This window comes from Rhodamnia argentea, chromosome 2, assembly GCF_020921035.1.
Source record: "Rhodamnia argentea isolate NSW1041297 chromosome 2, ASM2092103v1, whole genome shotgun sequence".
NCBI lineage: Eukaryota > Viridiplantae > Streptophyta > Magnoliopsida > Myrtales > Myrtaceae > Rhodamnia > Rhodamnia argentea.
Window position 1 is genome coordinate 27258703 of NC_063151.1, and position 26248 is coordinate 27284950.

General features: G+C 42.0%; 3 protein-coding genes across 6 annotated transcripts; 1 reads left to right on the forward strand and 2 right to left on the reverse strand.

Annotated features, from left to right (window-relative positions):
* The first annotated feature begins 3791 nt into the window (after positions 1 to 3791).
* LOC115737378 (probable BOI-related E3 ubiquitin-protein ligase 3) lies at positions 3792 to 5349 on the forward strand. 2 transcript variants are annotated; one of them, XM_048274930.1, is made up of 3 exons: positions 3792 to 4052; positions 4158 to 4584; positions 4700 to 5349. In XM_048274930.1, the coding sequence occupies exons 1-3, from the start codon at positions 3994 to 3996 to the stop codon at positions 5306 to 5308; spliced, it is 1095 nt and encodes a 364-aa protein (XP_048130887.1). In that variant the 5' UTR covers positions 3792 to 3993; the 3' UTR covers positions 5309 to 5349. The 2 variants fall into 2 exon arrangements, with proteins under 2 accessions (XP_048130887.1, XP_030525333.1); XM_030669473.2 differs by having other exon boundaries at positions 3794 to 4049.
* A 3564-nt stretch (positions 5350 to 8913) lies between these two features.
* LOC115737377 (serine/arginine-rich splicing factor SR45) lies at positions 8914 to 13292 on the reverse strand. 3 transcript variants are annotated; one of them, XR_007197554.1, is made up of 13 exons: positions 12971 to 13292; positions 12397 to 12471; positions 11913 to 12001; positions 11285 to 11331; positions 11128 to 11208; positions 10862 to 11027; positions 10525 to 10768; positions 10393 to 10443; positions 9874 to 9990; positions 9656 to 9722; positions 9516 to 9575; positions 9359 to 9472; positions 8914 to 9292 (listed from the first exon to the last, which is right to left on the reverse strand). XR_007197554.1 is itself a non-coding variant. In XM_048274719.1 (13 exons), exons 1-12 carry the CDS (start codon positions 13189 to 13191, stop codon positions 9394 to 9396), a joined length of 1200 nt encoding a protein of 399 aa, XP_048130676.1. In that variant the 5' UTR covers positions 13192 to 13291; the 3' UTR covers positions 8914 to 9292; positions 9359 to 9393. The 3 variants fall into 3 exon arrangements, 2 of the variants coding, with proteins under 2 accessions (XP_048130676.1, XP_030525329.1); XM_048274719.1 differs by having other exon boundaries at positions 9359 to 9400; positions 9541 to 9575; positions 12971 to 13291; XM_030669469.2 differs by lacking the exon at positions 9359 to 9472 and having other exon boundaries at positions 9541 to 9575; positions 12971 to 13289.
* Positions 13293 to 15142: 1850 nt separating this feature from the next.
* LOC115737383 (protein CHROMATIN REMODELING 35-like) lies at positions 15143 to 25113 on the reverse strand. The gene is made up of 7 exons (XM_030669484.2): positions 24880 to 25113; positions 24701 to 24773; positions 22343 to 22878; positions 20111 to 20293; positions 19169 to 19345; positions 15540 to 17317; positions 15143 to 15457 (listed from the first exon to the last, which is right to left on the reverse strand). Exons 2-7 carry the CDS (start codon positions 24747 to 24749, stop codon positions 15454 to 15456), a joined length of 2727 nt encoding a protein of 908 aa, XP_030525344.1. The 5' UTR covers positions 24750 to 24773; positions 24880 to 25113; the 3' UTR covers positions 15143 to 15453.
* Positions 25114 to 26248: the final 1135 nt, after the last annotated feature.

The window sequence follows — 26248 nt, forward strand, 5'->3', positions numbered from 1 at the left end:
AAAATGATCGTTCGAAATTAGCCAGCCACACACCATAGGCGTGTCCGTCCAAACAAAAAGCGGGAACACAGGAACGATTGTCGTCTCGCTCGCGAATGGTGGCTGCCCGAATTAAAGATCCGGGCGACCCTCCGCCGGACGGAGGCCGAGTGCCATCTCGGGCTGTCTGTCAGTTTCCTCTAGCGATGACTGCTAAAAGATCTAGAGCTTTAAAATAAGAGAAGAGGCTTCTCCAACTCCGGCATCCCTGTTTTTTCTAAGTGCCCCACTGATGAAAGATAAGATAAAAGTACGTGTTATGAGGGTCAATTGTGGCGGATGGGGGTCGTTATCAAACGTCCCAATCTTAAGGTTGGGTTTATGTCGGGTTTTCGCTTTTGCCGCTAATGGAATGGAGTGGAGGTGAATAAATTAATTAGTTTAATCGTAGATTAGATTCAGAAAAAAAAGGCAACAAAAGGACGAGGGGGACAAGGAAAGAACTTGGGGAATCGGATTCAAAGAGAGAATTGGGGTGGGGCCCCTGCTGTGTTGGTCAGAAAAGGGACAGACGGTCCTGATCCGGTGGGGCCCATACAGACCCCACCGCTGATCCGTTCAACAGCAAACATCATTAACACACCTCTGCCTCTTCTCCCCCCACTCATTATTGTCTCTGTACTCCCCCCTACCCTCGTTGTCCGTTTTCACTTTTCACCCTCCTTTCCAGATAGACAAATATCAATATATAGAAAAAAATTGACACAAATGATCCTTCGATTATGACTTAATATGTAATATAATCTATAAATTTTTAATTTAATAAATATGATATGTAAACTTTAATTTAATAAGTAATGCGATATCTGAATTTTCAATTTATTCAATATAATCTCTGAATTTTTAAAAAATATTCAAATTCATCTCTAAATTTGAATTAATAAAATGACAATATTAAATATTTTTTATAATTTAAGAATTAAATTAAATATATTATAAAAATTCAGTAACCATATTGATTAAATTTAAAAAATTTAAAAATTATATTATGTATTATAATAAAATTTAAGAATTATTTATGTCATTATTTTTATGTAATGTAAGTTGTCAGAGGGGTGTCCAGACAGTGAGTGTCGATCCTAACTTCCCAAGTCTGGCCCAGCTATAAATTGGACGGTATATATAGGTGGTTAAAATTACGGGCAGACCCAGACTGAGACTGCAACCGGATCCCTATTTAATACTGGGGAGATGCTGATTCCGAGGCGATCCCCCACCCCCCAACACATACACGAAGCTTTGGAAATTGGACTCCTCGCCCTGCCTCCCACGCTAAAATTACCCTTCTTCCTTCTCGCAAAACCACAGCGACTCATAGGGGAGAAATCCTTCTGTCTTTTTTTTTTCTTTTTTCTTCTGATTTTCCCAATTAAATTATGATCAACTACTAACCACGCTCACTGTCCTATTAAGTATCACATCATTTACTTCCCTATTTTTTCGATCTATGTCCTTCGACTTAAGGAACTCGCAATCTATCGTGAGCCCAATGCCTACTTCTTCGAGCAAGTAGGGCATACCCCTGGCTCGCCGGCATTGAGCGAGCTCACATGTTAGGCGATTTCTCGAGAAATTGAAGAACCCCGTGTCCAAGTCCTTTAAGGATCCAAATCGAATTTTGATGCTTTGTCGATTGTTGGTGGAGGGAGACTTCTCGTGTGTCATGGACCAACGATTTTCGACGGCGACGGAGAGCAATAACTAAGGATGAGATGGGTAGAGTCGATTAGGCCGGAGGCTGCATCTCTTGGGATTTTTCTCCATCGTCCCTCTCTCTCTCTCTCTCTTTCTCTATATAGAGACTATAAGAAAGAAGATGGGAGATCTTTCGTGAGCGTCCGTTACCATCCAGAACAACACGTAAAATGAAGTCGTCACGATTGAAATAGCCAAAAGAAAGTCTCTACCCTATCGATCGCTTCGATCGTCGTGCTATCCGCCCTCTTGCTTCCGTTCCGAGGAAAATGATGCGACGACACTGTCCGAGTCCCACGTCCCATGTCCCGTTTCGTTCGTTTCTGCTGTCGAGTGGTAGGGGGCCCACGAGACTGTCCTTTGCTCGCGGTTGCAAGGAAAAATTTGGTTTGCCAGTTCCCACTCCGAATAAGGCACCACTCGTCACGTCCCCATCGCATTCATTGGATGTGTGCATCCATCGCCCACGGAAATCCTTGAAGAAATGTCCACTTGTTCATTTGAATAATTTTTTTTTTTTTTTGGTCAAGGGTCTTATGGACCATCCTCCTTAGCGAGACTTCATTTGTAAAAGGGACTTCTTAATATAGGGAAAGTTTCGATTTTTTAATTACACTGACGGGGTACATTTCTTTCGAGAAGTAACGCATCGGGGTGCTCCAGAGATACTCGTCAGCACGGATTCATCGACGCATTAATGACATTACAAGTGCCGTCGAGACACTCGGTAAATTTCGTTGATGAAAAGCATTGAACTTGGCGTCGAGCGCCCCTTGCGTGGTACTGGCTAGTTTGACGAGCCTACATGGAAAACGAGGCGATGCGTGGCGTCTTTACGACATCCACAAGCAAAAAAACAAAAGAAAAGAAATCTGCGCATCACGGGGCCCATCGCCATCGCCTTCATTAATTGAGATTGACAGAGCTTGAGAGATTTTTAAAAGCCTCGGCCTTGCCAACGTACCGAAGCGGTTCCGGAGGAGACGGTTCAACCTGACAACAACGTGCCAGGGACGACGCTCTCCATTCCATCTCGTTCAAAGGCCTTCGACCGGTCAATAATTTCCTTTTGCATTTTTCCCAAAGAAGAAAATCGAGGGGCCGAGTGGCACTGTTCCAATCAACCCCTACTCGCACGTCTCGTGAAGAATCACCCCAATATCGACAAACCCACCTCGCCGATGTAGAGAAAATTACCGAAAAAGTCTAAAATTTATTATATTTATATCAATTTAAGTTTTAAATCTTTTTGACAAATTACCAATTCAGTCTTAAATCTTTTGACAATTTGTCAATTCAATCATGAACCTTTCAATTATACCAGTTTAATCATAAACCTTTTGAAATTTTTTCAATTTAATCCTAAATCTTTTGAAATTTTTCCATTTTAGTCCTAAACCTATTATTTGAGTAATTTTTCGAAAGGATTAAATAGGTAATTCATGAAAAGGTTTTGAACTAGTTTGGCAAATCATAAAAAGATTTAGGATCAAATTTGCATAATATAAAAGTTCGGGATTGAATTGGCAAGTTATCAAAATATTTAGAAATGAATCGGTACAATTGAAAAGTTTAGAATCAAATTAGTACAAATATAATAAATTTAAGACTTTTTTGATAATTTTTTCCGCCGATACATGATATGGCGACATACCAACAATGATAAGGTGTTCGGACGTGGAGCATCACATGTTGGAACCAAATTCGTCGAGAGGAATTATTGAAGCCGGCAGCTCTATCTTATATCCCCGATGCGGAATCGATCGAGAATCGTTGAAAGCGAGATCGTAGCTCACAAAATACGAGAGCCAAAAGAGAGAGTGAGAAAAGTCTAGACGGAACGGAACAATAATGGGTAGAAAAGTTTTCTACTTGAAGCCACCCCCAACCGTACCCAAAAAAGAAAAAGAAATCAATCGAGTCGTGTCGAAAGGAATGCGTATAAATAGTCGAGCTCGAAAAGGACAAAAAAAAGGGCAGTTCTGACAATTCATACCATAAATTGTCAATTCATACCACATGTATGTAAGAGAGTATAAAGTGGTAAGATGTTATGATATAGTAATTAGATTCTCACAATCCTCGTCAGAGCCTCGCCACGCCACGCCACCTATATTTTGGACTCCATGCACTTCCTTCCTTTCCACTAGTCCTTCCCTATCTCTCTCTCTCCTTCCACAGCCCTAAGGTAGAACCAGAGCACGACCCCGACAGAGACCCACCTCCCTCTCTCTCTCTCTCTCTCTCTCTCTCTCTCTCATGGCGGTGGAGTCTCGGCATCTCCATCTTTTCCCTCCGCAGCTCCTCCGCAACAGGTGGTGGTACCCCTCTCTCTCCCTCTCCCTCCTTTTCTTTTGACTTGCGGATCTTCGTGTCCGGAGTTTGCTAATGGTGATGGATGCCATCTTTTTGTTCGAATGCAGGGAAGGGGGAACGATGACGACCCATCCTGTGCAAGCCAACGCCAGCATGTACAGCTCCCAGCCGGTGTACGGGCTGCCCTTATCGGGAACCTCCACCGCCGATTCTTTCCTGTTTCCCCTGTACAATCCCAATCTCAACAACACCCATCTCTCCGCTGCCCGCGCCCTCGACGAGTCCCTGCGTCTCAAGACGACGCCGTTGAAGTCGGAGAGCGGGATCACCTACATCAACAACGCCCCCCTTCCTTCGTTATCGTCTTCCTCCAGAAAGCGCCCCAGAGACTCTGATCAAGGCTTGTCGTTCTCGACGGCGGAGATTCATCCCGACGGCGGGGGTGGTTGCGGCCGTTTCGCCTTCCTCGGGGACGACGTTTCTCTCCACGTCCACCACCAGTTCCTCGACATCGACCGCCTCATTTCTCAACACGTGAGTATCGATTCCGTCGTTCTATATGTGGGGCGCTCGGTTGTTACTTTTCTATGATGAGCTCCTTCTGGCCATCGGCTGATTTCGAGCTGTGTCAACTGATTAAATCAAACAGATGGAGAAGCTGCGAGCGGAGATGGACGAGCAGAGAAAGAGCCAGGCGAGGAGGCTCGCGGAGTCGATCGGGCAAGGCCTGGCGAAGCGGCTCCGAGCGCGAGAGGAAGAGATCCAGAAGATCGGGAGGCTGAACTACGCGCTGGAAGAGAGGATCAAGTCGCTGTGCATCGAGAACCAGATATGGCGAGACCTGGCGCAGACAAACGAAGCCACGGCGAACGCGCTGAGGACGAACTTGGAACAGGTGCTGCTGGCGCAAGTCAAGACGGCGGCGGACGACGCGGGCGAAACGGCCGAGCTGGACGACGCCGCTAACCATCGCCGGAACGGCGGCGGCGTCGACGACAACGCCCTAACGGAGGACGCGCAGTCGTGCTGCGGAAGCAGCGGGGGGGGAGGAGGGGAAGGGGAATGCGAGGGGAGGCGCGGGTTAGCGGGGGAGGAGGGGGGGAGGGGGTGGTGCAGGGAGTGCGGGAAGGAGGAGGCGCGGGTGCTGATATTGCCGTGCAGGCATCTGTGCCTGTGCCGGACGTGCGAGCCGTCGTGTCGGGCGTGTCCGGTGTGTAGGTCTGCCAAGAACGCCAGTTTCGTCGTTAACGTGGAGTGAACGTTGGGAAATGAAAATATCACGAGGAATGTGGAATGAAACAAACCACCCCCCCACCAAAAAAAAAAAAAAAATTGCACGTTGTTGATTATGATTTTTTTTGTACCAACGTTGTTGATTATGATTACGAGCCCTTCTTTATTCAATTTTGCAATTTTTGGCCCTCTCATTAGCTCGGAATTGCGTCGCGGTCCCCCCCAACCCGACGGAAGGATACCCTCCTACTCCCCCCCGCACGTACAAAATGTGGGTGATTGGGTGCTGAGTTTTGCTCTATAATTTGTCTCCACAAAAAAAAAAAAAAAAAAAAAATTTTGAGTGGAGCGTTGCCGCCGCACGTCATGGCAAAAATCTCGTGATGAAGTTAAGGAAGATTTGAACATCCTTGCTCTGTCATCTTTTTCTTTCATATTTTAAGCATTAAGAGAAGATACAAATTTGAGCATATGGTTCTAAAATAGGATTTGAATAATCAAATCAACTTCAATTTCATAAAAGATGAGAGAAACAGAAAAGTGGGTCCCGGAGCCCACCCGCCCCGACAGAAAAGATCGGGGGGAAAGGAGCTGGAAAAAGGGAGAGCGTGGGAGATACGCGCCATCAGGAAAGTGAGATGTCGAGGCGAGAGGAGGAGGGGGAAAAAGCTGACACGCCAGGGGGCGCGCGCAAATGTCGCTGTTCTTCTGCATTTTAACACTTTTCTCCAATTTTATTTATATATATATTAAATATCTGTTTCCTGTCGTTATTGAGTTCACAGTATTCTGCTCTGTGCAGCAGATCACCCCGCAGTGGGGACCTCCCACTTGCCAAAAACTCCCAACTTCTTTTCAAAGGACCCAAAAAAAAAATTAGGAAAAGAAACCCAATTTAAAAAAAAAAAAAAAGGACGACGGAAGAAAGGTGAAGAAAAGGTCGTCCCCACCTGACATGCAGAGTTAGCATGCGTTTCGCATTATTATTTGCTTGCCTACTCCGAGGCGGCCACGTCACGTCATCCTCCACGTATAGATCCACAAGGAAGCGAACCCAACCGAACCGGTTACATCTTCCCTCCTCGGGAGTCCCGACGGTGGTCCCCCTCCTGCTTTTTTCAGCCCCCTCCGTCGTGGGAGAAAGCACGGAACCACCGTTCTTTCCCTTTCGCTTTCCCGATCCGGCTCTGCCCCGAAAGTAATGGGTTTTCCCTCGTAATTCGGTTTTTGGGGGGGGTGGGGGTCACACGTACTCCCCAACAGCCTCTCCTCGTCTCGTCACAACGTGTTATGATTCCATTTTTAACCTTCCAGCTTTCTCTCTGTCCCCTTCTCTCTCCCTCTCTCTCTCACTCTCTCTCTCTCCACCTTCTTTCTGTTTTCTTTTTTCAATTTTGCATGCCAATTCGAGCGGTGTCTGAGACTGTGATTTGATTGTAAATACTACTCAATACATAGGTGAGGGAGTCGACCAACGTCCACGTTACCAGTTCAGAAAAATCACGTTCGCCCAAATCTAAAATCCCACCCGGCTCGAAATCAAAACTTCGTAGGACATGATCTGACCCTTTCCTTCTCTGGTTTGGCAGCTGAGGACTGCACTGCGGTACAAATTTGCTCTCCTTTGGATCCGTCCATCTGTCTCCACGCTTTGAGCTCCTCACTCCATTATTGCTCGGTAACAGCACCGCACCGTGCTGTTGCGGAGGACAATAATGAGACCAAAAAGGACGCATCGAGAGGAAAAGGAAGAGAGAGAGAGAAACAGGGGAAAGGTACGAAGAGCAAATGCAACTTCATCAACTTGCGCCGGTCGCATGAGATCTCCTTTTCAGTGCAGGGAAGAGCAATTATAGTCGGTGGGGGTGGATGGGCTGGGGGGGAATACATTTTGTCATTGATTATGATCTGGTCAGTGCAGAGTAAACCATCGTCATTATCGTTATGAAAAAGGAAATTTTGTTTTGCTTGGACCTTTCGTCCTTTCGATATCCATCCAAATTCCATTTCCACTTTATCTCTAATAACGAAGACAGGCGGCGAATCACAAGCGGGTCGATGAATAAACGCGAAAAACATGTCACACCTTTCAATTCACAACGGAGAAAAGAGAGAGAGAGAGAGAGAGAGAGGAAGAGACGCTGCTTTCTGTGCCAAAGATTTGCGCCCCCCACCCCTTTCTTTCGGACAGAATTGGGTCGGTTCGTCCGTCGTTGTTTCGTGTCTCCCACAGACGCCATTCTTGTGCTCGGCTTTTTCTTGAAAGAGCGAAATTTGACAAGGCAAGGCAAGGAACGGAACATCGTTCGACCGTAGGTTAGGTAGACCTATCGAGTCCGCAACATGTGAGGAGCGGGAAAATCAGTTATGACATCCAGAGCCCCATGATGATTTTCTTTCTTTTATTGTAACTATTTTTTTTTTCTTGGTTTACTTTTCTGGGTTTTATGCAGATCGACCGCATGAATACTTGAAACAATTTTCGAACTTATTTATCGCTAGAGGCGATGTAATGGATCAGCCTACCAGGCCGACACTTACATTTGCTCACGGTTGAGAGATCAACACTTTTCACGATGATGCTGAATAGGCAGATCCTTGTTAATTATGAGTATAGTTTGTCAAGTCGCCTAAGCTCTAAGCATGCGAGGGTCTTGGATAGATGAACGTAAAAGTGAGTTCGCTTGAACTCATCAATTTTGAGATTGCGAGGATGCACACGGGTTCTTGTTGATCGTTCAACGAAGAAGTTGAGACCCTTCGAAGGTTGGAAAAAAAACGTGAGGTATCAATTCAACCGGATCATCTGGTCTGTGTGCCCTCACAAAGACTTCACGAATAGAGAGAGAAATATGAAAGAAAGAAATTGGAAATGACTAACGATTTCTAAGCCTGCGTCCCTATAAACCGCTTCACCCAAGCCCTTTAATCATATAGAGCCCAGATGAACCCTACATATGTCCTACAAAAGTCAAATGGCGGTAATGACACGTCGAACGATTCACGATATAGGCAGGTACTTTCACCAATGGACTGGACTTGCCACGACCCAGGTCAACATAGCCAAGTCAAAATCGTAGCCATTCATCACGATCCCACCGCAAGTATTTCTACCTAATGACTTTCTTACACATGGTCCTCGCCCACAGCAAGTATTTGCTACACCACATACATTTGACCAATGATAGCCTATGCAGTGAAATCATTCAGACAGCTATCGCATGACCAGCTCAATCTCCCACCGATTTTCACTCTCGCCCATATACAGTCAAACTTGGTCAATCACATAATATGTTTCTTTTGGAACTAGACTATGTCTCCCTCAACGAATGAACATGACTTCAGTATGACCGAGAGCAACTTTAAGACTGATTTTTAAGGGCTTACTCCCGCCAACCTCATGCAGCCACATCCATGAACTGCCGACCATTAAGCAGGTCCTAAATTCAAAGCAACCCAAGCATCCCATTAACCATTCTAGGCAATCCACATAAAATTCCGTTGGACCAGCCAAAGAGACAACGGCATTCACATGAGGAGGCCATAGCCAATTGTACGAGGCAACCCTTACGCTTCAACTCAATTGGAATGGCATTGCAGATTGGAAACCCATCTTGCCTTTTACACTATGATAAAACAAAACGATACCATAAAACAGAATCATCAACTTCTACAAGAACAATCAACTAAGACAGATTCAGAGTTGCCCAGCAGAATCGATCCTCTAAAATACGAGCATGGTCATAATTACAGCCATAAAGTTCCTCCACAGAAAAAAGTACCACAATTTTCAATTTGCTGGAAACTTCCTCTCTTGTTCCTTCTCTCTGTGTGTCTCTCCCACAATCAGAGGGATGCAGGGATGCGAATGATGTGAGTGGGGCTGGGGAAGGGAGGTGGAGATGGGACAGGAAGGGGAAGATGGGTGAGGAACAGAGAATTTACCTATGGCTTACGAGGCGGCGAGCTGCTGCTGCTCGTGTTGCTGGAGCTCCTTCCCCTTATGGGCCTGCAAATGTAGAGCTCATGGTCATTCTTACGACCATTAAATCATGGCTACAGAGGACCAACATACCAATGCAAAGCAGAACTGGGAAGGCTGCACAACTGTCAGCAGTTGTACGCCAACGCCCAGAAATCACATTGCACACAAACTAAGGTTTACTACAAACAACTGTAGTTATTGGCACGAATAAACGATGCTCTTAGTAGACCTTAGATCTAAATCCTCAAAGATGATCTAGGAAAGAAAAATACCTTCTAGGGCTGCGACTCGGTATCCGCCGCGGTATCTGTTAGATTTATAACAGACAATGAGAAAAAAAACTTCACTAACTAGTGATTGATAATGTTACCAGTAGACTACACAAACCTTGCGTGGACTTGGTGAGTCAGAGTACGAGGATGACCTGCCACGCCTTGCTTGTGGTGCTCGACCTCTGATAGCATCAAATAGCGTGAAACATTCAAATACGTAACATTCAAAACTATGCAGAAAAGACATGCACAACCCTTGCAGGGAGGCCATCATGTGCAAGTTTTCGTTCAGAAGAGGGAAAAAGATACTATTATATCATTGTAAAAAAGTACCTCCTAGGAGAAGGTGATCGTGCTGGTGATCGAGCGGCCCTGCGCACTAGAGAGCGACTACGCCGTCGACTGATTGGAGACCTTCTAGGTGGACTTCTAGCTCGTCTAGGTGGTGACCTGTAACAGTAAAAAATGTGATAAGATTAAAAACTAAAAAATACACTCAAGAAAATTGGGAGCACGATGCAGGCCACCACAAATTCGCCTTGTATGATTAAGGTACTTGCAGGCATATTGATATGGAACACATTAATCAGCGAACGGATATAAGCAACACACTCAATCATGAAATCAATATGCTGAACAGGTCAACAACTAATGAACTAATTAAAGTCCTTGCTGTAGGTAAAACTCTCAGTGTTATTGACTACATGATGTACCATCTTTAAGCTATAGCCACTATCTCATTAACATATCACACAAATTACAGCTCAGCCGCTGGTATATTACAAGTTAAAGGACAAAGCACCCTACAGGCTCAACTTTGCACTATGCAAAATACAAATGAGTTCATCTTACCGTCGCCTAGGAGGAAGGGGCGAACGTCTTCGGATTGGACTAGCCCGCGCTCTACATGGAGAAACCCTTATGAGAGATTGGTAACAAGATTCAAAGATAAAATCATGGCAAGAAAGCACCCAAACAACCAACCTCAGAGGGGACCTATGCCGCCTTGGAAGAGATAATGGGTCACGAACTCTTCCCGGGGACGCAGGCCGCCTTCTTGGAGGTGTCTCACCACGTCGATAGGGGGACTCTCCTCGACGGCGGATTGGGGATTCTCCTCGACGGCGGATTGGAGAATCTAGCAGTCTTCTTGGAGATCCACCTCTACGAGGTCCAGGAGATCTTCTTCGTGGTGGTGGTGGGGAAAGAGCTTTCCGACGAGGAGAAGCTACATAGAAAAGCTCGTAAGCAAGCAATGATGCACATGAGATAATAAAAAACAACTAGAATTTTGCAACAAAATCTGGCAGTACAAACATACAGTCTCTTGGCTGTTTAGATGCATCTTTTTCTGCATCAGCACCAACATTATCAGATTTCGAAGCATCTCTCTTCAAATCTGTTGGAGCAGGTTTTGGTGTTGGCGAAACCTTCTGTCTAGGTGGTAATGTAAACTTGGCACGAACAAAATTTCCATCAATTTGAGCCTACATAGAGACCGTTATTTAGCCTCTTTTCCTCAATATTAATATACATGAGGTCCTGATAATCAGGCTACTCACGATACTGACGGTAAATGAAACTTACTCCATCCATATACAGCTGAGCCTTTTCAGCATCAGCTCTTGTTTTGAACTCGACATAACCATATCCTTTTGGAAGATTCACCTGAAACAGGATTAGTGTTATTATACATGATGGCTGTACATTCACACACAGGCTCCAAACAAACGTGTGAACTTACAGTCCGGTCCATGGCAAGCTCCACATGCACTACTTCACCAAAGTTACCTGGAAGAGAAAAGGTTAGAATGACAAACTATGCGTACCATCCTGACATAGGAACATTGAAGAAAACATGAGTTAATGAAAATCAAAGTGGTAAAGGATATAACTGCCCAACCAAGAACCTTTGAGAAAACAAATTAGAAGTCTGGAGACTGCATTTTGGTAATTTACAATCATTGAATACGAGAGCACGAAAACACCCAATTGACAACATAAGTAAAAGTAGCTCTTCCAAACAAAATAGTATCTGAAATTTAAATGTGCCAGAATTGCATGAAGAAAATGCCAAGAGCAAACATGAAAAAAGCCAAAGTTGAACAAGCATACTGATATCCTACATAGACATCCCTTGAACCAAGGAGAACAAGTTCTCAAAGTTCAAGATTTCAACGAAGAGCGGAATCACAAGGTCAAAGGCTAGAGATAATATGCATCAGAATATGGCCGCGAGATCAGAATTTTCCAAGAGCAATATACCAAATCCCACAATCTGGCATACTATTTCAATCTTAAGGAAGTATTTTCTGTGCCAGCGGAAAGTGAACTAAACAAAATCAAGTACATGAAAAATGAAATTGTCTTACTGAATATCTCCTTCAGGTGGCCTTCATTAACATTTCTACTGAGTGCGTCTATATGAAGAACAAGGGATTCTCGAATAGGAGAAGCTTTCCTGCAATTATGAAATGTTATTAAAAAAAAAAGATGTAACAGCAAAAGAAGAAGACAATGCAACACACTATCAATATAAGTCCTCTATTTTCTCCTCATTCCCATCTAAAGGTCTGTTTGTTCTAGGGAAAACTTATTGATAAAGGAAAATATTTTTTCCCTTTTCAAATTAGGGAATTCATCTTTCTAACTTTAAACATGCATATTTTTTTCACCATAAATGATTTCAGCAAATCAAACACATGAAGTCCACAAAACTAGTTCACGGAAAATCTTTCACACAAGCAAATATATCCTAAATGCCATTATACTTGCATGACCTATAATGAGCTGCTTACAATGTATATCCTACCTAGTAGGATTTTGACTTAGCTTGTTAAAAATCATTACACTTACCTAGGGGGCGGAGAAGCTCTCTTAGGCGGCGGCGGCGGCGGAGGGGAACGGCCTCTCTTGACTACCTCAGGAGAACTGCAGAAAAAGGTGGAGTTATATATGATGAAATGATAGTCAGCAATGGGAAATTCAAAAAGAGAAGCAACCAAGAAAAAAGCATGCAATTCATGTAGACCTCCCTCATTCGAATCATCAATCCTCCAATCCTAGCTAGACTCTAATAACTGCACCTTTCCATAGAAACGGGCTCTCCTCGGATCTCTGTCCATTCTCAGTATCATACCGAGCACAAATCTACACTAAGAAGAAAAGGAATAGACGTGCTATCAAAAGCCCACACAGTTTACACAAGCGGAAACAGTTGCAAGTTCTAGTCGGCATATCAAATTTCCACGCCCTCCATCGGACTTTCTATTCTGTTAACATCTAAAATTCCAGCTTTCCATTCACCAACTACGCCAACCCCCCTTCCCACCCCCCCAAAACTAACCAACCAAAAAAATAAAAAAAAAAGCAGCTAACTTTACTTCGGCGTCGCGCAAAAAAAAGGCAAACAGTAGAGAGAGCAAGAAACCTGCGGCGGTGACGAGGGGGGCTACGGCTGCGAGAGCTGACGCTGTGCGAAGGAGAGGAAGAGGAAGTGACCGATCTAGAGCGAGAGCGAGACGGGGACTTGGACGGGGAACGAGACCTGGAGCTGGAACGAGAGTCGGAGCCTGAGAAAGAGCGGGACCGAGAGGAGGACCCGGACGCGGAGCCCGACGGGGAAGGACGGCCTCTGCTGGGTTTCGCCATGGCTTGGTGGGGTGGAGATTGGGGAATGAGCGAGCGCGAGCGAAACCCTAAGATAAACCCCCTCTTATGAACAGAGGAAAGAGCATGTATTTCCTAGTAAGATAAAGGAGGTCAGGTCAGGAATTGTAAAGGACGAGGCGGGGAAACGTGAAATGAGGGAAAATGTTTTCTTAGACTGGCTTTTGGTGGTCCGAATTTTAGCTAGGATATAATTGTACAGGACATGAAGCCTACGTTTGTTTTATAAATAATATTATTTTGAAAATTATTTTCCAAAAAACGATAACATGTATTGGTTACGAAAATAAATGAATGCAAAATATTTTCATCGTCTATAAAAATATTTAAATATAAATTATTATCGATAATGAAATATTTTTTTATTGACTAATTATTTCAAGTATACAAACAATCATATTTTTGACAAAATTTTTCAAATAATTCATTTTTCGCAAAAAATAGGGAGCTGAAATTAAAGGATTTGTTATATTATATCTACTGTTTAGTTAACGTTATAGTAAAATTAAATATTCTCATACTATAACATATCCATTCTAATGAAAAAGAGAAAATATGATTTTCATATTATATCGTATCCATTCTAATAAAATAGAGAAAATATAATCATTTACTTTTGCGATCACAAAAAATATTAATGCCTTGGCTCTCTAGTTACTTTCGTGATCGGTAAGGGGGAAGAGTTTCAAATCTCTTACTGGTTTAATGGACTTTGGAGGTGAAAGAGACGGTTGCGAAGGAGACTCTCTCGCCATTTTCATGGAGTTTTGATGTAAATTTAAAAACTACAAAAGAGATGTGAAGTTTCAACGCAAACCGGAGATACAAAGGAAAAGGAAACTGAGATGATAATTCTTTTTAGAAATTTAATTGCTCCTCGTTCTTCAAGAATCAGAAAAATTATTTTTAAATTGAATTTGTTAATTTAAGATACGAATTCCTCTACTTCATTTTTACGATTAATCTATCTCTTTTTCTAGTTTTTATTTCCTTCCATCGTACCTTAGTAAAATTCTTATCAAATACATAAATAATAATATTCTTATGTTATATGAAATTTTTTTTTAATATATTAAAATTAGAATATTATTTATACGTAATTTATTATTTAGAAGATCGTTATTCGAGAAAAATAACATTCATATCAAGAGTATATGATGTCCCACCTTCCGATATAATTTTGTCCGAGCTATATCTCCTTATATCCGACTTAATTCTGTCTTGGACAGAAACCAAACACGGAATTGGAGAAATGTTATCGTATCCTTACTTTTATCCTAGCCTAAGGAAGAGCATCTATCCCGGTCCAACTCGGAAACCGGACCAATTTCCAGTTCCTCGTGCGAAACCATACCGACCAGAAGGATATGCCTTATTGTTCTTTTTCTTTATTAATTTCTTTTTCCTCTTCTAGAACTAAGGGTGTACTAGGGGCACAACCAATGTGCATTGTGAAATTGCTGCTTAGATTCAATGCCAAACTCCAAAATCATGATCAAAAGTTGGAAAAAAGCAAATGCTTTTATTTTTTTGTCCGATAAGAAACTCATGCTTAATTTTCACATAATGAAGGAAATCCATTTATACTTAGCAAAAAGATGCGTCTTAGATTATCAAATTACAACATGAGAAATCTGATTATCTATTAAAACATTAATAATACCTCTAATTAAGAGAGAATTATAGCTTCAAAAAAAGGAAAAAGACCGGTTGATAATCGAGTCAATGTCTAGTGACTGATAGTCGAGTCAATGTCAGTCAAGTTGAATAATATTGTTGTCGGCTCACAGAATTTGACTGAAATAATCGACTCGAAGAGAGCGATTTTCAAGCGACACAGTTTGATATTTCGCTACATATGCGGAAGAAGGGAAAAAAACATAAAGGTACAGCTATCTAACCTTTGTGCGGAAGAACAAAAGGCGTAGCAGAATGAAATAAAAGATAGGGCAATTGTCACCCACCCCACTTCCCAGTTCATTGAGTTGACTTTCAAAAAGAACACCATTGAAGTTGCACTAGACATCAGGAAAGTAGCAATACCATAAAATCCAGTACCAATCAAGCAAAAACGGAGTGCAGATAACGCATTGAAAATGAAGGAGCATCCACTTTCTTTTCATGAACGAAGCATGAGTTCGATAGACTGCCATATTCACATTTCAAGTTGCTCCGACCTGTGATAAAACATTTCCGCACATTCATAACATACTTCTGCTACTTCAATAATCCTCTACCCCAGAATTACCTGGAAAAGACACACAAGACAAGAAACTTAGTACACGATTCATATGTTGTGCATGCAAGGCTGAGAACTGCCAGGCACTAACCTTTTGTACAAGACTTTGACATCCTCACGGAGGAATGGGTTCTCCAGAAAAGGATCACCACATTCCTTGGCGTCAACAGTCTCCACATCGAAGTCCTGAAAACCACGATACTCGTTCCACTCGAACCACATTTTCGAAATCAATTCCTTCTTGAAGCATGTAACATGATCTTCCTCTTCGGGGGAATCAGCAGCGACCAGTCTGTATGCATAGACCTTTCTCTTTTGCCCAGGTCGAAATGCACGACCTATTGCTTGCCGAGTAACTGAAGGATTGAGGTGCACATCCAGAATTATAATCCGAGATGCACCCACCAGAGAAATTCCTTCACCACATGCCTTGATTGAGCCAAAGAAAACTTTGGCATCAGGGGAATTGTTGAATTGCTCCATGGATGATTCCCTCTCCTCGGTACTCGATTCACCTGATATGAAAAAGATTTCTCTACCTAGAGACCAACTTCTCGCTTTCATCACTAACCGCTCCATGAATTTCAGCGGTAATAGGAATTGACTGAAGACCAGTAACTTCTCCCCCGCGGACTCACACAATCTCAGGATATTTAGAAAGAATTTTGCTTTAACTCCCTGCTTCACATCTAACTTCTCCAGCAACTCATCTATTTTGGTTATAGTCTCAGGGTCCACTGACTTACTGTTACCATTAGTTGCAGCGGAAGTATGAGTCAAATGTTTTAATTTTGGATGCAGATAAACAGCACTTCCAACAGAATTCATCTTGAACTTCAGTGCAAGCCTCTTCACATTCTCCACTTCAGGCCTCTGTTTGGGACTAAGATTCAGCACTACAGTGAAGTCAACAAGTCCAGGGAGCTCGTCCAAGAAATCACCTTTATAATAATGGAGAACTTTTTTTGTCATCTCGCGTAAATCTTGGATGACAGTAGCTTTCCTCTTAAAGTCAGTTTCCTTCTGCAAAGTATGCTCCACCAAGTCGTAGAAACAAGTTTCTTTTCCACCTGTCAAATGCTTCCTAATCCCGGACATGTTTGCCCTACTCAAGATTCGCTTAATAACAACACGTGAAGAGTCCAGTTTCAGGAACTTGGGACGGACAAGATTCAATATATTGAATACCTCTTTGACATTATTTTGATAGAGAGTTCCCGAAAGGACAACTTTCCTTGGTGTCTGCACTTTGGCCAGAGATTGAAGAACATTAGTGTTATCATTCCGGGGGGTGTGCCCTTCATCCAAAATAAGAAGTGACGGGGCTTCCAGCAGTATTTGCTGACAATTAATAGAATGAGCACTGGTACCAGAGTCGCAAACAATTGCAGAGAACTGCTTGTACCCCAAGAAAAGTATGCTTTTTTGATTGACCCATTGCTTCAAAACCTCCAATTGCTGGGGCCTGCTATCTGCTTTATTATAAAGGTCGAGCAATGGGATGTCCTCCACCTGCCATGTCTGAAATTCCTTTTTCCATGTAGGCAAAATTCCTTTAGGAAGCACCACAAGAGGTCTGGCTTGAGGATACTTTGCAAGGAAGCTCTGCATAAAGCTGATCATCATAAATGTCTTCCCGGATCCTGGAGCATGGGCCAAAATACAGCCCCCGGGATTATCAGTGATTAAGTTACCGACAAGAAAGTTGAAGCCCTCCACTTGATGAGGTTTCATCTGCTTCATGTGCCTTGGATGAGCAGCTATCTCTATCACTGCCAAATCATCTTGCGGCAGGTCAAAACCAGTCAACCCTGAAGAATCGCCGCCTTTCCGGTGATCAGATACGTACGTCCTGCCACTCCTCTTTACCTGACAAACATGGAGTATAAAATAAGTGACACGGGAGAGAATGTTATTATGCAAAGCTAGGCTGCATCAGATCAGAGCGTTCTCAGTCAATAATCTAACAAGAAAAAGGACATTCCATGTCCGCTAATTTCTGTCAATTGTTCAAACAAGTCCTCTAATTTTCAATTTGCAATCGAACCATCTAATTTGCATGGTTTATGCAATCAAATATTTTTACACACTCAATTATGCTGACATAACAACTGACATGAAAACAATTAAAAGATGAGCAATCAAATAATTGAACATTTATAAAAGTTCAGATTAAATGGTTATAAACAAAAATAAAAAAAGATTCTGTGAGTAGAGAGAGAGTTTGAGGGAGGGAAGGAGATGGTAGCAGCAACCACCAGCAAAAGGCTGACACCACCAACCATCCCCCTTCTAGGGCCAGTAGGCAAGCTCCTCGCCTTAGTGAGATCTAGGCCAAATCTCGCCGGAGGGTGCAATCCAGGCAAGGTGCACCACTGCCTCACAGGGTGACCCGACCCAGCATGGCAACAATATCACCTTCTTTGGACTTTGGTGGAGCAATCATTCTTCAGATCATCCAGAAGTCAAGGTTCTTGAGGTCCACAGATGCAATCGGGACCACCTCAACTTCCCAGTCGGAGGAGATCATTGAGCAATCACAAATTTAGTGAACAATAATACGCAGGAGAGAACTATGACTTTGAGACTCTGAATCTACAAAGATAGTGGAGCTTTCTGGCTTTAAATGAGTGAGGGGCTTGAATGACTACGCAGAGAAGGCGAGGCTGAGATCATGCCTCTCTCTTCTCTCTCTCTCTCAATCAAAGTGCTTAACTTCCTGGGTCATGTGATCCAAGCGAGAGAGTTAGCCACGCAATGGCAAGGAGGAAACTTGCCTGGTCAGAATCGTGCAATTCCAGAGAGGGCCCACTGGATTAGAGCAAGGCAATGGTTGAAAGTCAACACAATGAGCCACCAACACCAGACCCTTCCTGGTGGTGGCTACCACCTCCTTCTCCTCCCTCTCACCCCCCCCCAAACCCCAAACCCCTTCTAGATTTTATTACATTTTTTTTCTAAATTTAATTTGAGTTTTACAAACTTTTTATTCATTTTTTCAATCTTTTTTATTGAAAGTTGGCCTCAGTCAATGGTATTAGCATTGATTAAGTGAGCTAATAGCTAAGAGCACGATCGCACAAATCGTGCAAGCTGTGCAATCAAGCAAGTTAGAAGACTTATTTGCATAAGAGCTTAAATACATAATTGACATAATTTAAAGAACCACAAATTAGAATTATCCCATTGAGAAAACTCCTGCAAGAAACTGCGGCTCGTAAAACTTCAAGGTGCTTGTTATCTTATTTTGGCAATACGCTACATAAAATCTTCAATGCATATATTCCTGATATCACCTTCCTAAAGTCTGTTGTCCTCTATTAAGCCATCCTATTCTTAGGCTAACACCCAGCAGCTTATATGGAATACTGTGAAGTTCCACAGGGCTTAGGGTTTAACACAAAATACTGGTCAAGAATCTCCATGTGTGGCCAATGCTTAAGCACACTAGGCAAATGCAATCAACTTTAATAGTTGTGTACCAGACATGCATGAACATATTCCCCCAAGAGATAGAGAGGATGAGCAACAGTGGTTAATGACTTATCAGAAGACCATGATAATGAGACCACATGCATATCGGATGCGGAACCGATCAACGCCCATATCTCTCCATGCTCAGTTACAAATATTCATCTAAACAAATTATTGAACATAAACGGAAATTTTGAACATTGTGAAGATCGCCTGCAAATCCAGAATGCAATAGATGAAGCTTACTTTATTATACTGGAACTCAAATATGGTCTCGATTTTCCTATCAACAACCCCGCACACTCGACAAACATAACCGATATCGTCCTTGAGAACAAATGAATGGTCACAGTCCTCCATGTCTTCACTTGAATTGTCATCGGATGAAGGATGCTCCCAGTTCTCCATATCTTCAGCAGTATCCTAACAAAAGCAGAATTGAAATACTTCAGATGGATGAATGCGTATGACAGAGCAAGGTAATGTGTAAGTACATTATGCTCAGGAAGAATAACATTTCCAAAAGTTTCAAGCATGTAGATATCGATAAATCAAGTTACTTTCATAACAGCTTAAAATGAAAAAAAAGAGCATGTAGACCGTTAAACAAATCCAGAGACAGATCTCAGACACTGATAATAATCCCTTTCATTCAGTCAGCAGAATGTAGCACACCAATATTACAGTCCCAAAGGCCAATTCACTGGGGCATGTTCAAGCACTATCATGACAAAGAGGAGAAACAGCAGAAGGATCATAGCTCAAAATACCAAGAGTTCTCGCAGACAAGAGTGAACTCATATGATGAAATAAGAGCATATGCCAATTCATGCTTTGCAGTTTAAACTGAAACTCATAATACCATTTCCTCAAAGTGACAACTTGCATCACACGTGCCTCTTCAGCAAGATAAAATCCTTAATAACCTTAAATTAAACTTAGCAGCAAAGGTCCATAATACACAAAAGAAATGCACCATTTCCTTGACTTCCTTATGCCGCCTATCCATGAATCTTCATAGATAAAATAAATAATAGAGCACCCGATGGAAAGTGATTTAACGATGTAAAACTAAAGCATGCTGAATCAAATGAATTGTCACTAAGAAGGGGAGGGAGGAAAATTGCCACAAGAGGCTTCATGGAGATTTTGATAGGAAAGAGTCTCAATGAAGAATTAATCATCTACCTTTGAACATTCCAATGCCATTGTCATCTCACTCCAGATATCCCCAAGACCATCATCAACCTTTGTTAGGTGATCATCTTCGTTGTCTACACCCACGTATACGCCCTTGTCTTTCTTAGTTTCAGTTTCAGTTTCAGCATTCAGAAGCCCATCTCCTTGAGTGATGTTTCTGTAGTTTTTAACCTGGATATAATATAAAACAAAATCTTATAAGCAGGATAACAATTAGATCATAACACACGCAGCAACTTGAATCTCCAATTGCAAGAAGATTCTAGGTCTTAAACTGGCTATGGATACAACGTGAAGGAAAAAGGCCTGCTCAATGCAAGTTTAAACAAGGAAAATCAGAAACTTTCTTCCAGAGTAGGAAAACACGTGTGGGCTATATGGGAGGACACAAAAGATTAACATAATATGTGGTTCAAAAGTTGATTTTTGCATTCTATCTTCTGATAGTCTATCAAAAATCATTAACAACAAAAGGAACCACGGGAAGCACAACACAATACAAATGCCAGTAGCAAACGTGCAAACATTGTATATCGTTAAAAATGTAGTACTCGAGATGTCAAAGAAGAGATGCAATTCATTTATGTAGTTGACCATGAGATTAAAAACAAGCCACATATATGTTCTTGTTCTGCAACCAAGCAAGAGAACATTACAATTTCCAATATGCTAACTTCTTCTATGGATTGTAATGCGCTAACTTCTTCTATGGTATGTATATCAATGCCTTGAAAATCAAATGGTATGCTCAGCCAGTGCCCCCTGAACACTCCTTCACATGACCCGCACATACACATTTAAATAAAAGCACACCCCATGAGCTAAACAAAAAAGGTTCATACTAAAAACTAAAAGCAAAGATCAACAGCAAAGTGTTGTTAATCCTCATTTGAGAATGAGTAGCTTCTATGGATCTTAGTCATTTCCTCAGCAAACTCCACTGAAACAGTGAAGATGCATTTTTGACAAAAATCCAACCACTTTGTAAGGCAGCAGAAAAATGAAATCAATAATCATCAAATATAGAAATGGATGCTCTGGTGAAATCTACTTTTTTTCTTCTCATCAAAGCTTCAGCGGACATTTGCTACTAGTCAAAGATTAGGAAAAAATGGCCATATGCAGATAATGAAGAACCATAAGACTGAATTGCTTGGGATGACTGTGCCCATAAGATCTGAGCAACTTAAGCCCACCTAATGTCGCCTAATCAGAGAGCCAGCAGCCGCTATAAGGAACTTAAAGTGTCTCCAATTTCATTCGGGAACATGTAGCTAATGGGCACACAACGCAAGGTAAAGAGATCCATTTATCAGCAGAAATTTGCATCAAGTTTTCTGGAGTAAAAACCTGCTCAACATAACCAATCAATGCTATGCAAGAACATGCAACACATGCAATCGAGCAAAATTGAATAAACAACAGAAGAACAAATTTGGAGACTACTTGCTCCACTGGCTTTAGGAAGGAGGAAAGAGGAGGAAGGAAAAGGTGGAGGGAAATATGGGAGCAAGAGTGGAACATTCCAAGGTTCAGAAGAACAAATGGAAAGTAAGGACAGATATTTTACTTGGGGCAAACATAGAAATCACCGCAAGCTGGGTAGAAAAGTTATAAGAAAGTGATTAAATTTACTTTTTCACTTGCAACAAACATTTTCAATGGACTTTCTTCTGACTGACCATTTTCTCCATGCATTTTCCGTTTCCCCTATTTCCCCTCCATCCGACCAAGGCTACAAGAAAATTATCTCCACCTCCAATTTCAATCCTTCCTTCATTCTCCTTATTTTGCTTCCATTCTGATTTTTCTCAAATACAGAAGGTAAAGTAATTGTATGAAAATTAATGAGGGATCTTGCCCTTTCTGTTTAGCACATTGCATCAAAAGAAAACCATAAGTGACCATGACATGCCACAATACTCACAAAGAACTATAGAATTGGTGTGTGTTGCTGTTCAAAGATATATGAGAAATTTAAACATACAACAATACTTCACTATTGAGATGTACACCACAGACTTCTCGCAAGAAGCTTGACCAATCTGTGGTCTAAATATAAACAAGTTCCAGATTTCAACTCAAGATCAAGGCATAGGTTGGTCCCTGAATCATTTAACACAACATCTCACCAGTTCAAGAAATATTGACATGTTAAAAATTTCTATATGATGTTGTCCTTATTTTAATTTAAAGCTGTGTACTTTAATGAAATGTTACCGCTATATCTCCCACAGGACATTGCCCAGCAACTCCTGCTTGTGTCGCCAAGAAAATCTGCTGAAAAGGATACGAGGGTTTCCAGTTTGTATGGTCTTCGTCATCTGAATCATCAAGAATTAGAACAGGTTGTGCTGCTGACGGAGCATCATTTATCGCACCATCGTCATCCAAATTAATAATGTTCCGATGCCCAGAATTTGCAGCTGGTTCCCCAGCAAGGTTTGAGGCCTCCTTTCTCGGGTCTACCTCAGTACTTAACAAATCATTTGAAAGATTAATGAGAGGGGTAAAGTACTGCATCTTCTGGAAAATCACTGCTTCTACATCCTTTGTGACACTGCCAAATTGACCATAATCCAGCTTGTCCAGCATACGATGGATTGCAAAAGGATCGGAGTAGTCAACAACACTGGAAGAAGTTTTACCATTTTCCTCTTTAGATATATTAACAATAGAACTGAAGGAGGATGGTCTCTGCTGATCGTTTCCATCCTCGGAGAATCTCATTTTCTTGTGCCCTCCGGAGTACCTCCCTGTTCAAGATAAAAGACAGTATGATGAGAAACATTAGATTGATATGACCACAATAGATAAACCTTGGAAACATTTTAATTTCATTGAATCAAAATAAACCTCTATAACAGATATTATCAAAAGAGAAAAGGAGGAGTGATTTAGAGATGTACAGTTAAAGTACACCTCTACCACAATTGAAAAAGAAAACAGCAGCAGCAGCAAAGGCAGGCTCCACTTATCCTCGTAATTCTCACAGTGTATTAAGTATGAAGTCCTCATAACAGTAAAACCAAAAGCATCCGAAAACCTATTATATGCATGTTCTTAGGAAAGTTTTCCCATACTCATTCAGACCCACTTCCCTATCATCAAATCACACCTTCTCATCCTGCTATCATTACTTCATATGCCCAGACCACCACTACAATGTTCCCCCCTCCCTTTCTCTATTGGAGCCACTCCAACCTTTTCAGAGTCTCATTTCTAATTAGTTCTTTTCCTAAATAGCAATAGATCAATTTAAACTGACAAATTCTAGTCTCAAACATCCATGTTCTATGTACAAGCCAAAAGTTGGCATGGCCAAATTTATCGCAATAAAAGAAAATTTTCAACTTACAATTGAGCCACCTCGTAGAGAACAAGCTTTCTGAATACCCAATAATGGATGATTTTATACACGCATGCCATTTAATTTACAATAGAAATATGGGCATAAAATCAACTTTCCCTACATTACAACACTTGAACACCCATTGGACCTTTATATTCATGTTACATTTAAGTCATATTACACTTGTTTACTGTAGCGAATATAATTCATCAACCGTATGTTATTTCAACTACATAATTACAAGAAGCCTAGCGCTACCATACCACGCTGTAAACAAGGGACTCTCCACATTATTTTCGTTTCACTTACTGGGGCAATCCATGCCGCAGAATTCTCGAATAGCATGCTACAGTGGCAACAGATGCTCTATCCTATGTTAATCGTCAGGGTTTATATGTTATGTTAATTCATCAATCGTATGTTATTTCAAGTACATAATTACAAGAAGCCTAGAGCTACCGTACCACGTTTTAAACAAGGGACTCTCCACATTATTTTTTGTTTCACTTATTGGGGCAATCCATGCCGCAGAATTCTCGAATAGCATGCTACAGTGGCAACAGATGCTCTACCCTATATTAATAGTCAGGGTTTGTATGTTATGAGTCCCAAATCCATTGATTCCTCAATTTAACTCTGTATACTACTAGATGACGATGCGATAAAAAAGCAGTCGAAACTAAAAGCGGTACAAACACGATATACAACAATATTAAATTTCCAAAAGGGAAAAAAAATAAATGCATACTCTTTCCGACGACATGATAATAGCATAACCTGACTTTCCCTTATACGTGTGCAACTTCCCCGGCCATCCTTTTTAGCTCACTCATTTAAATCAGTATGCATGAACTCGATTGCCATTCCGAAAAAAGAGATGTTGGACTGACACACAGATTGTAACAGCGAAAACCATTTCACAAAATCCACAACAAACATGAAAAAATAAAGAAACAAGTCGAAGCAATTGCAATGACGAAGAGTTTCCCACAAATGACCATGAGCAGAGGGGTCGCCAGGAACAGAGCATAAGCAGAGTAACTGAGCATTGAAGGCCCAACAAGCACATGCACAGCTATGACACGAAAGGAAATGAGAAACCGCAGCCGTATCCAACTCGCAGAATCGCATCCATTCCTCGCGTACATACATAAATGCACACACGCATTCACGAGCAAGCAACGCTAATACATCAACCGAGAGAGAGAGAGAGAGAGAGAGAGTACCGTCGGCCGAGCCGGCGAAAAAGGCCTCGACGTCTAAACCGAACTGCATCGTCCACCGAACCAAACCAAAAACCTTAAAAGAAAACGTAATAAGAGGCCGAGAAAACAGAAATTCTCCAGATCAACGGAATCAAAATGCCGTCACGCGTCAAGAATCGCGAAGAACCAAGAAGCCATACCCACTGCAATGATCGCCTCAATGCGTGCTCCTTCGAGGACGATCGTAGAAGTCGGTGACTCCGAAAACTTGGGCGCTCTCTCGCCTCTCTCACAATGAAAAGGTGGAGCGCTTCGAGAATGGGAGGGAGAAGAGGAGAGAGGGCGTTGCTGCTGTGTGTCGCGGGATGAGAAGGTCCCGCATTTTCACTGGGTTGATGGGACGGGGAAGTGGAAGAGTCCCGAGTGGCCCGATTGGCTAGTGCAGAGGGCCCACAGCGAGGTGCTGAGCAGGTGATCAAATTGAGAGAATGTAGACCGGTTCCTTTGGTTTTTTTTTTTTTTTTTTGGTCTTTTCCTTTGCCTTTTTTAATAATAAAAAAAACTAATATTACTCACCTATCATGAAATTTTTATGTTCAAATTTCGGCCCATCAGGCCTGGCGCGATAAGTTTTTGGGGCCAAGCCCGAGTGGGCCTTTGACTGAGGCCCATGATTAGGTCTAATTTACACCTTAGAGTGGATCAAAAGACAATGTCATTTCTCCACTAGAAAAATTTAGGGTTACACTTTTTTCACTCTTTCTTTGATTAAAACACTCCTCGGCATAGTATTCTCACCGTATTACCCGTTACGGATCCCGAGCTTCCCTTTTTTGTCGCTTTATTTTTATTTTTTCTTGTGGGTCTCACTTTCTTTTGTCATCTTACTTCTTTTTTTCTTTCTCTTACATGTGATTATCTTTCTTCCACACTTTTGCCGTAAAAACTGTGGCCCTAGTTAATACCTGAAGATTGAGAGTTCCAAGATAAGGAAGATAATCCGCCACATTGAAAGCGTCGGGCATGTTCAGATCCTCCTAAATCATAGGCTTCAAATTGAATTTATTCCCGATGACAGGCGGCGGACCCGACAGTGGAGGTGGTGCCACAAGAAGTAGGGAGTTATTGGAAGAGTGGACGAGAGAATGACGAGTATGGAAATCTTCATTTGCAGGTTGAAGGTCGTGTTGGGTCTTGTTTTGGTTCAGAGGCTTCTTCGGCGAAGGGAAAGAGTAAAGCGAAGATAGGGAGAGTAACCAAACAAACAATCGCATTTTTGTATAGAGCCGTCGTCAACCGTGCTAGGAGAGAACTCGACACTAAACCCATCTTTGTTGGCAGCAAAGGCATGGAAAGAAGATAATTGCTTGCAAGAGAGGAAAAAAAAGAAGACGAAGGAAAGTGGAACCCGCAAAAAAGGAAAAAAAAAGGAGGAGAAATCAAAATAGGGACACCACCATTAGTAGCTCTAGGATGGCAAAAGGTGGGATCCGTGCAGAGGGTGATATGGTCAGAACACTATGTTGAGAAGTTGTGATGATGTTCAGCTTGCTTTGCATAAAGGTCTTG

What these genes read in the sequence shown, in the direction of transcription:
- LOC115737378 (XM_048274930.1), top strand. Translation starts at nt 3,994, where the DNA reads ATGGCGGTGGAGTCTCGGCATCTCCATCTTTTCCCTCCGCAGCTCCTC. An exon ending in CAGCTCCTCCGCAACAGGTG is followed by an intron (nt 4,053 to 4,157) that starts GTGGTACCCCTC and finishes GTTCGAATGCAG; the next exon opens with GGAAGGGGGAACGATGACGA. An exon ending in ACCGCCTCATTTCTCAACAC is followed by an intron (nt 4,585 to 4,699) that starts GTGAGTATCGAT and finishes TAAATCAAACAG; the next exon opens with ATGGAGAAGCTGCGAGCGGA.
- LOC115737377 (XM_030669469.2), bottom strand. Translation starts at nt 13,191, where the DNA reads ATGGCGAAACCCAGCAGAGGCCGTCCTTCCCCGTCGGGCTCCGCGTCC. An exon ending in ATCTAAACAGCCAAGAGACT is followed by an intron (nt 10,769 to 10,861) that starts GTATGTTTGTAC and finishes TTTTCTATGTAG; the next exon opens with CTTCTCCTCGTCGGAAAGCT. An exon ending in CGGCATAGGTCCCCTCTGAG is followed by an intron (nt 10,444 to 10,524) that starts GTTGGTTGTTTG and finishes TTCTCCATGTAG; the next exon opens with AGCGCGGGCTAGTCCAATCC.
- LOC115737383 (XM_030669484.2), bottom strand. Translation starts at nt 24,749, where the DNA reads ATGCAGTTCGGTTTAGACGTCGAGGCCTTTTTCGCCGGCTCGGCCGAC. An exon ending in TTTCGCCGGCTCGGCCGACG is followed by an intron (nt 22,879 to 24,700) that starts GTACTCTCTCTC and finishes TATCTTGAACAG; the next exon opens with GGAGGTACTCCGGAGGGCAC. An exon ending in TGGCATTGGAATGTTCAAAG is followed by an intron (nt 19,346 to 20,110) that starts GTAGATGATTAA and finishes TGCTTTTGTTAG; the next exon opens with GATACTGCTGAAGATATGGA.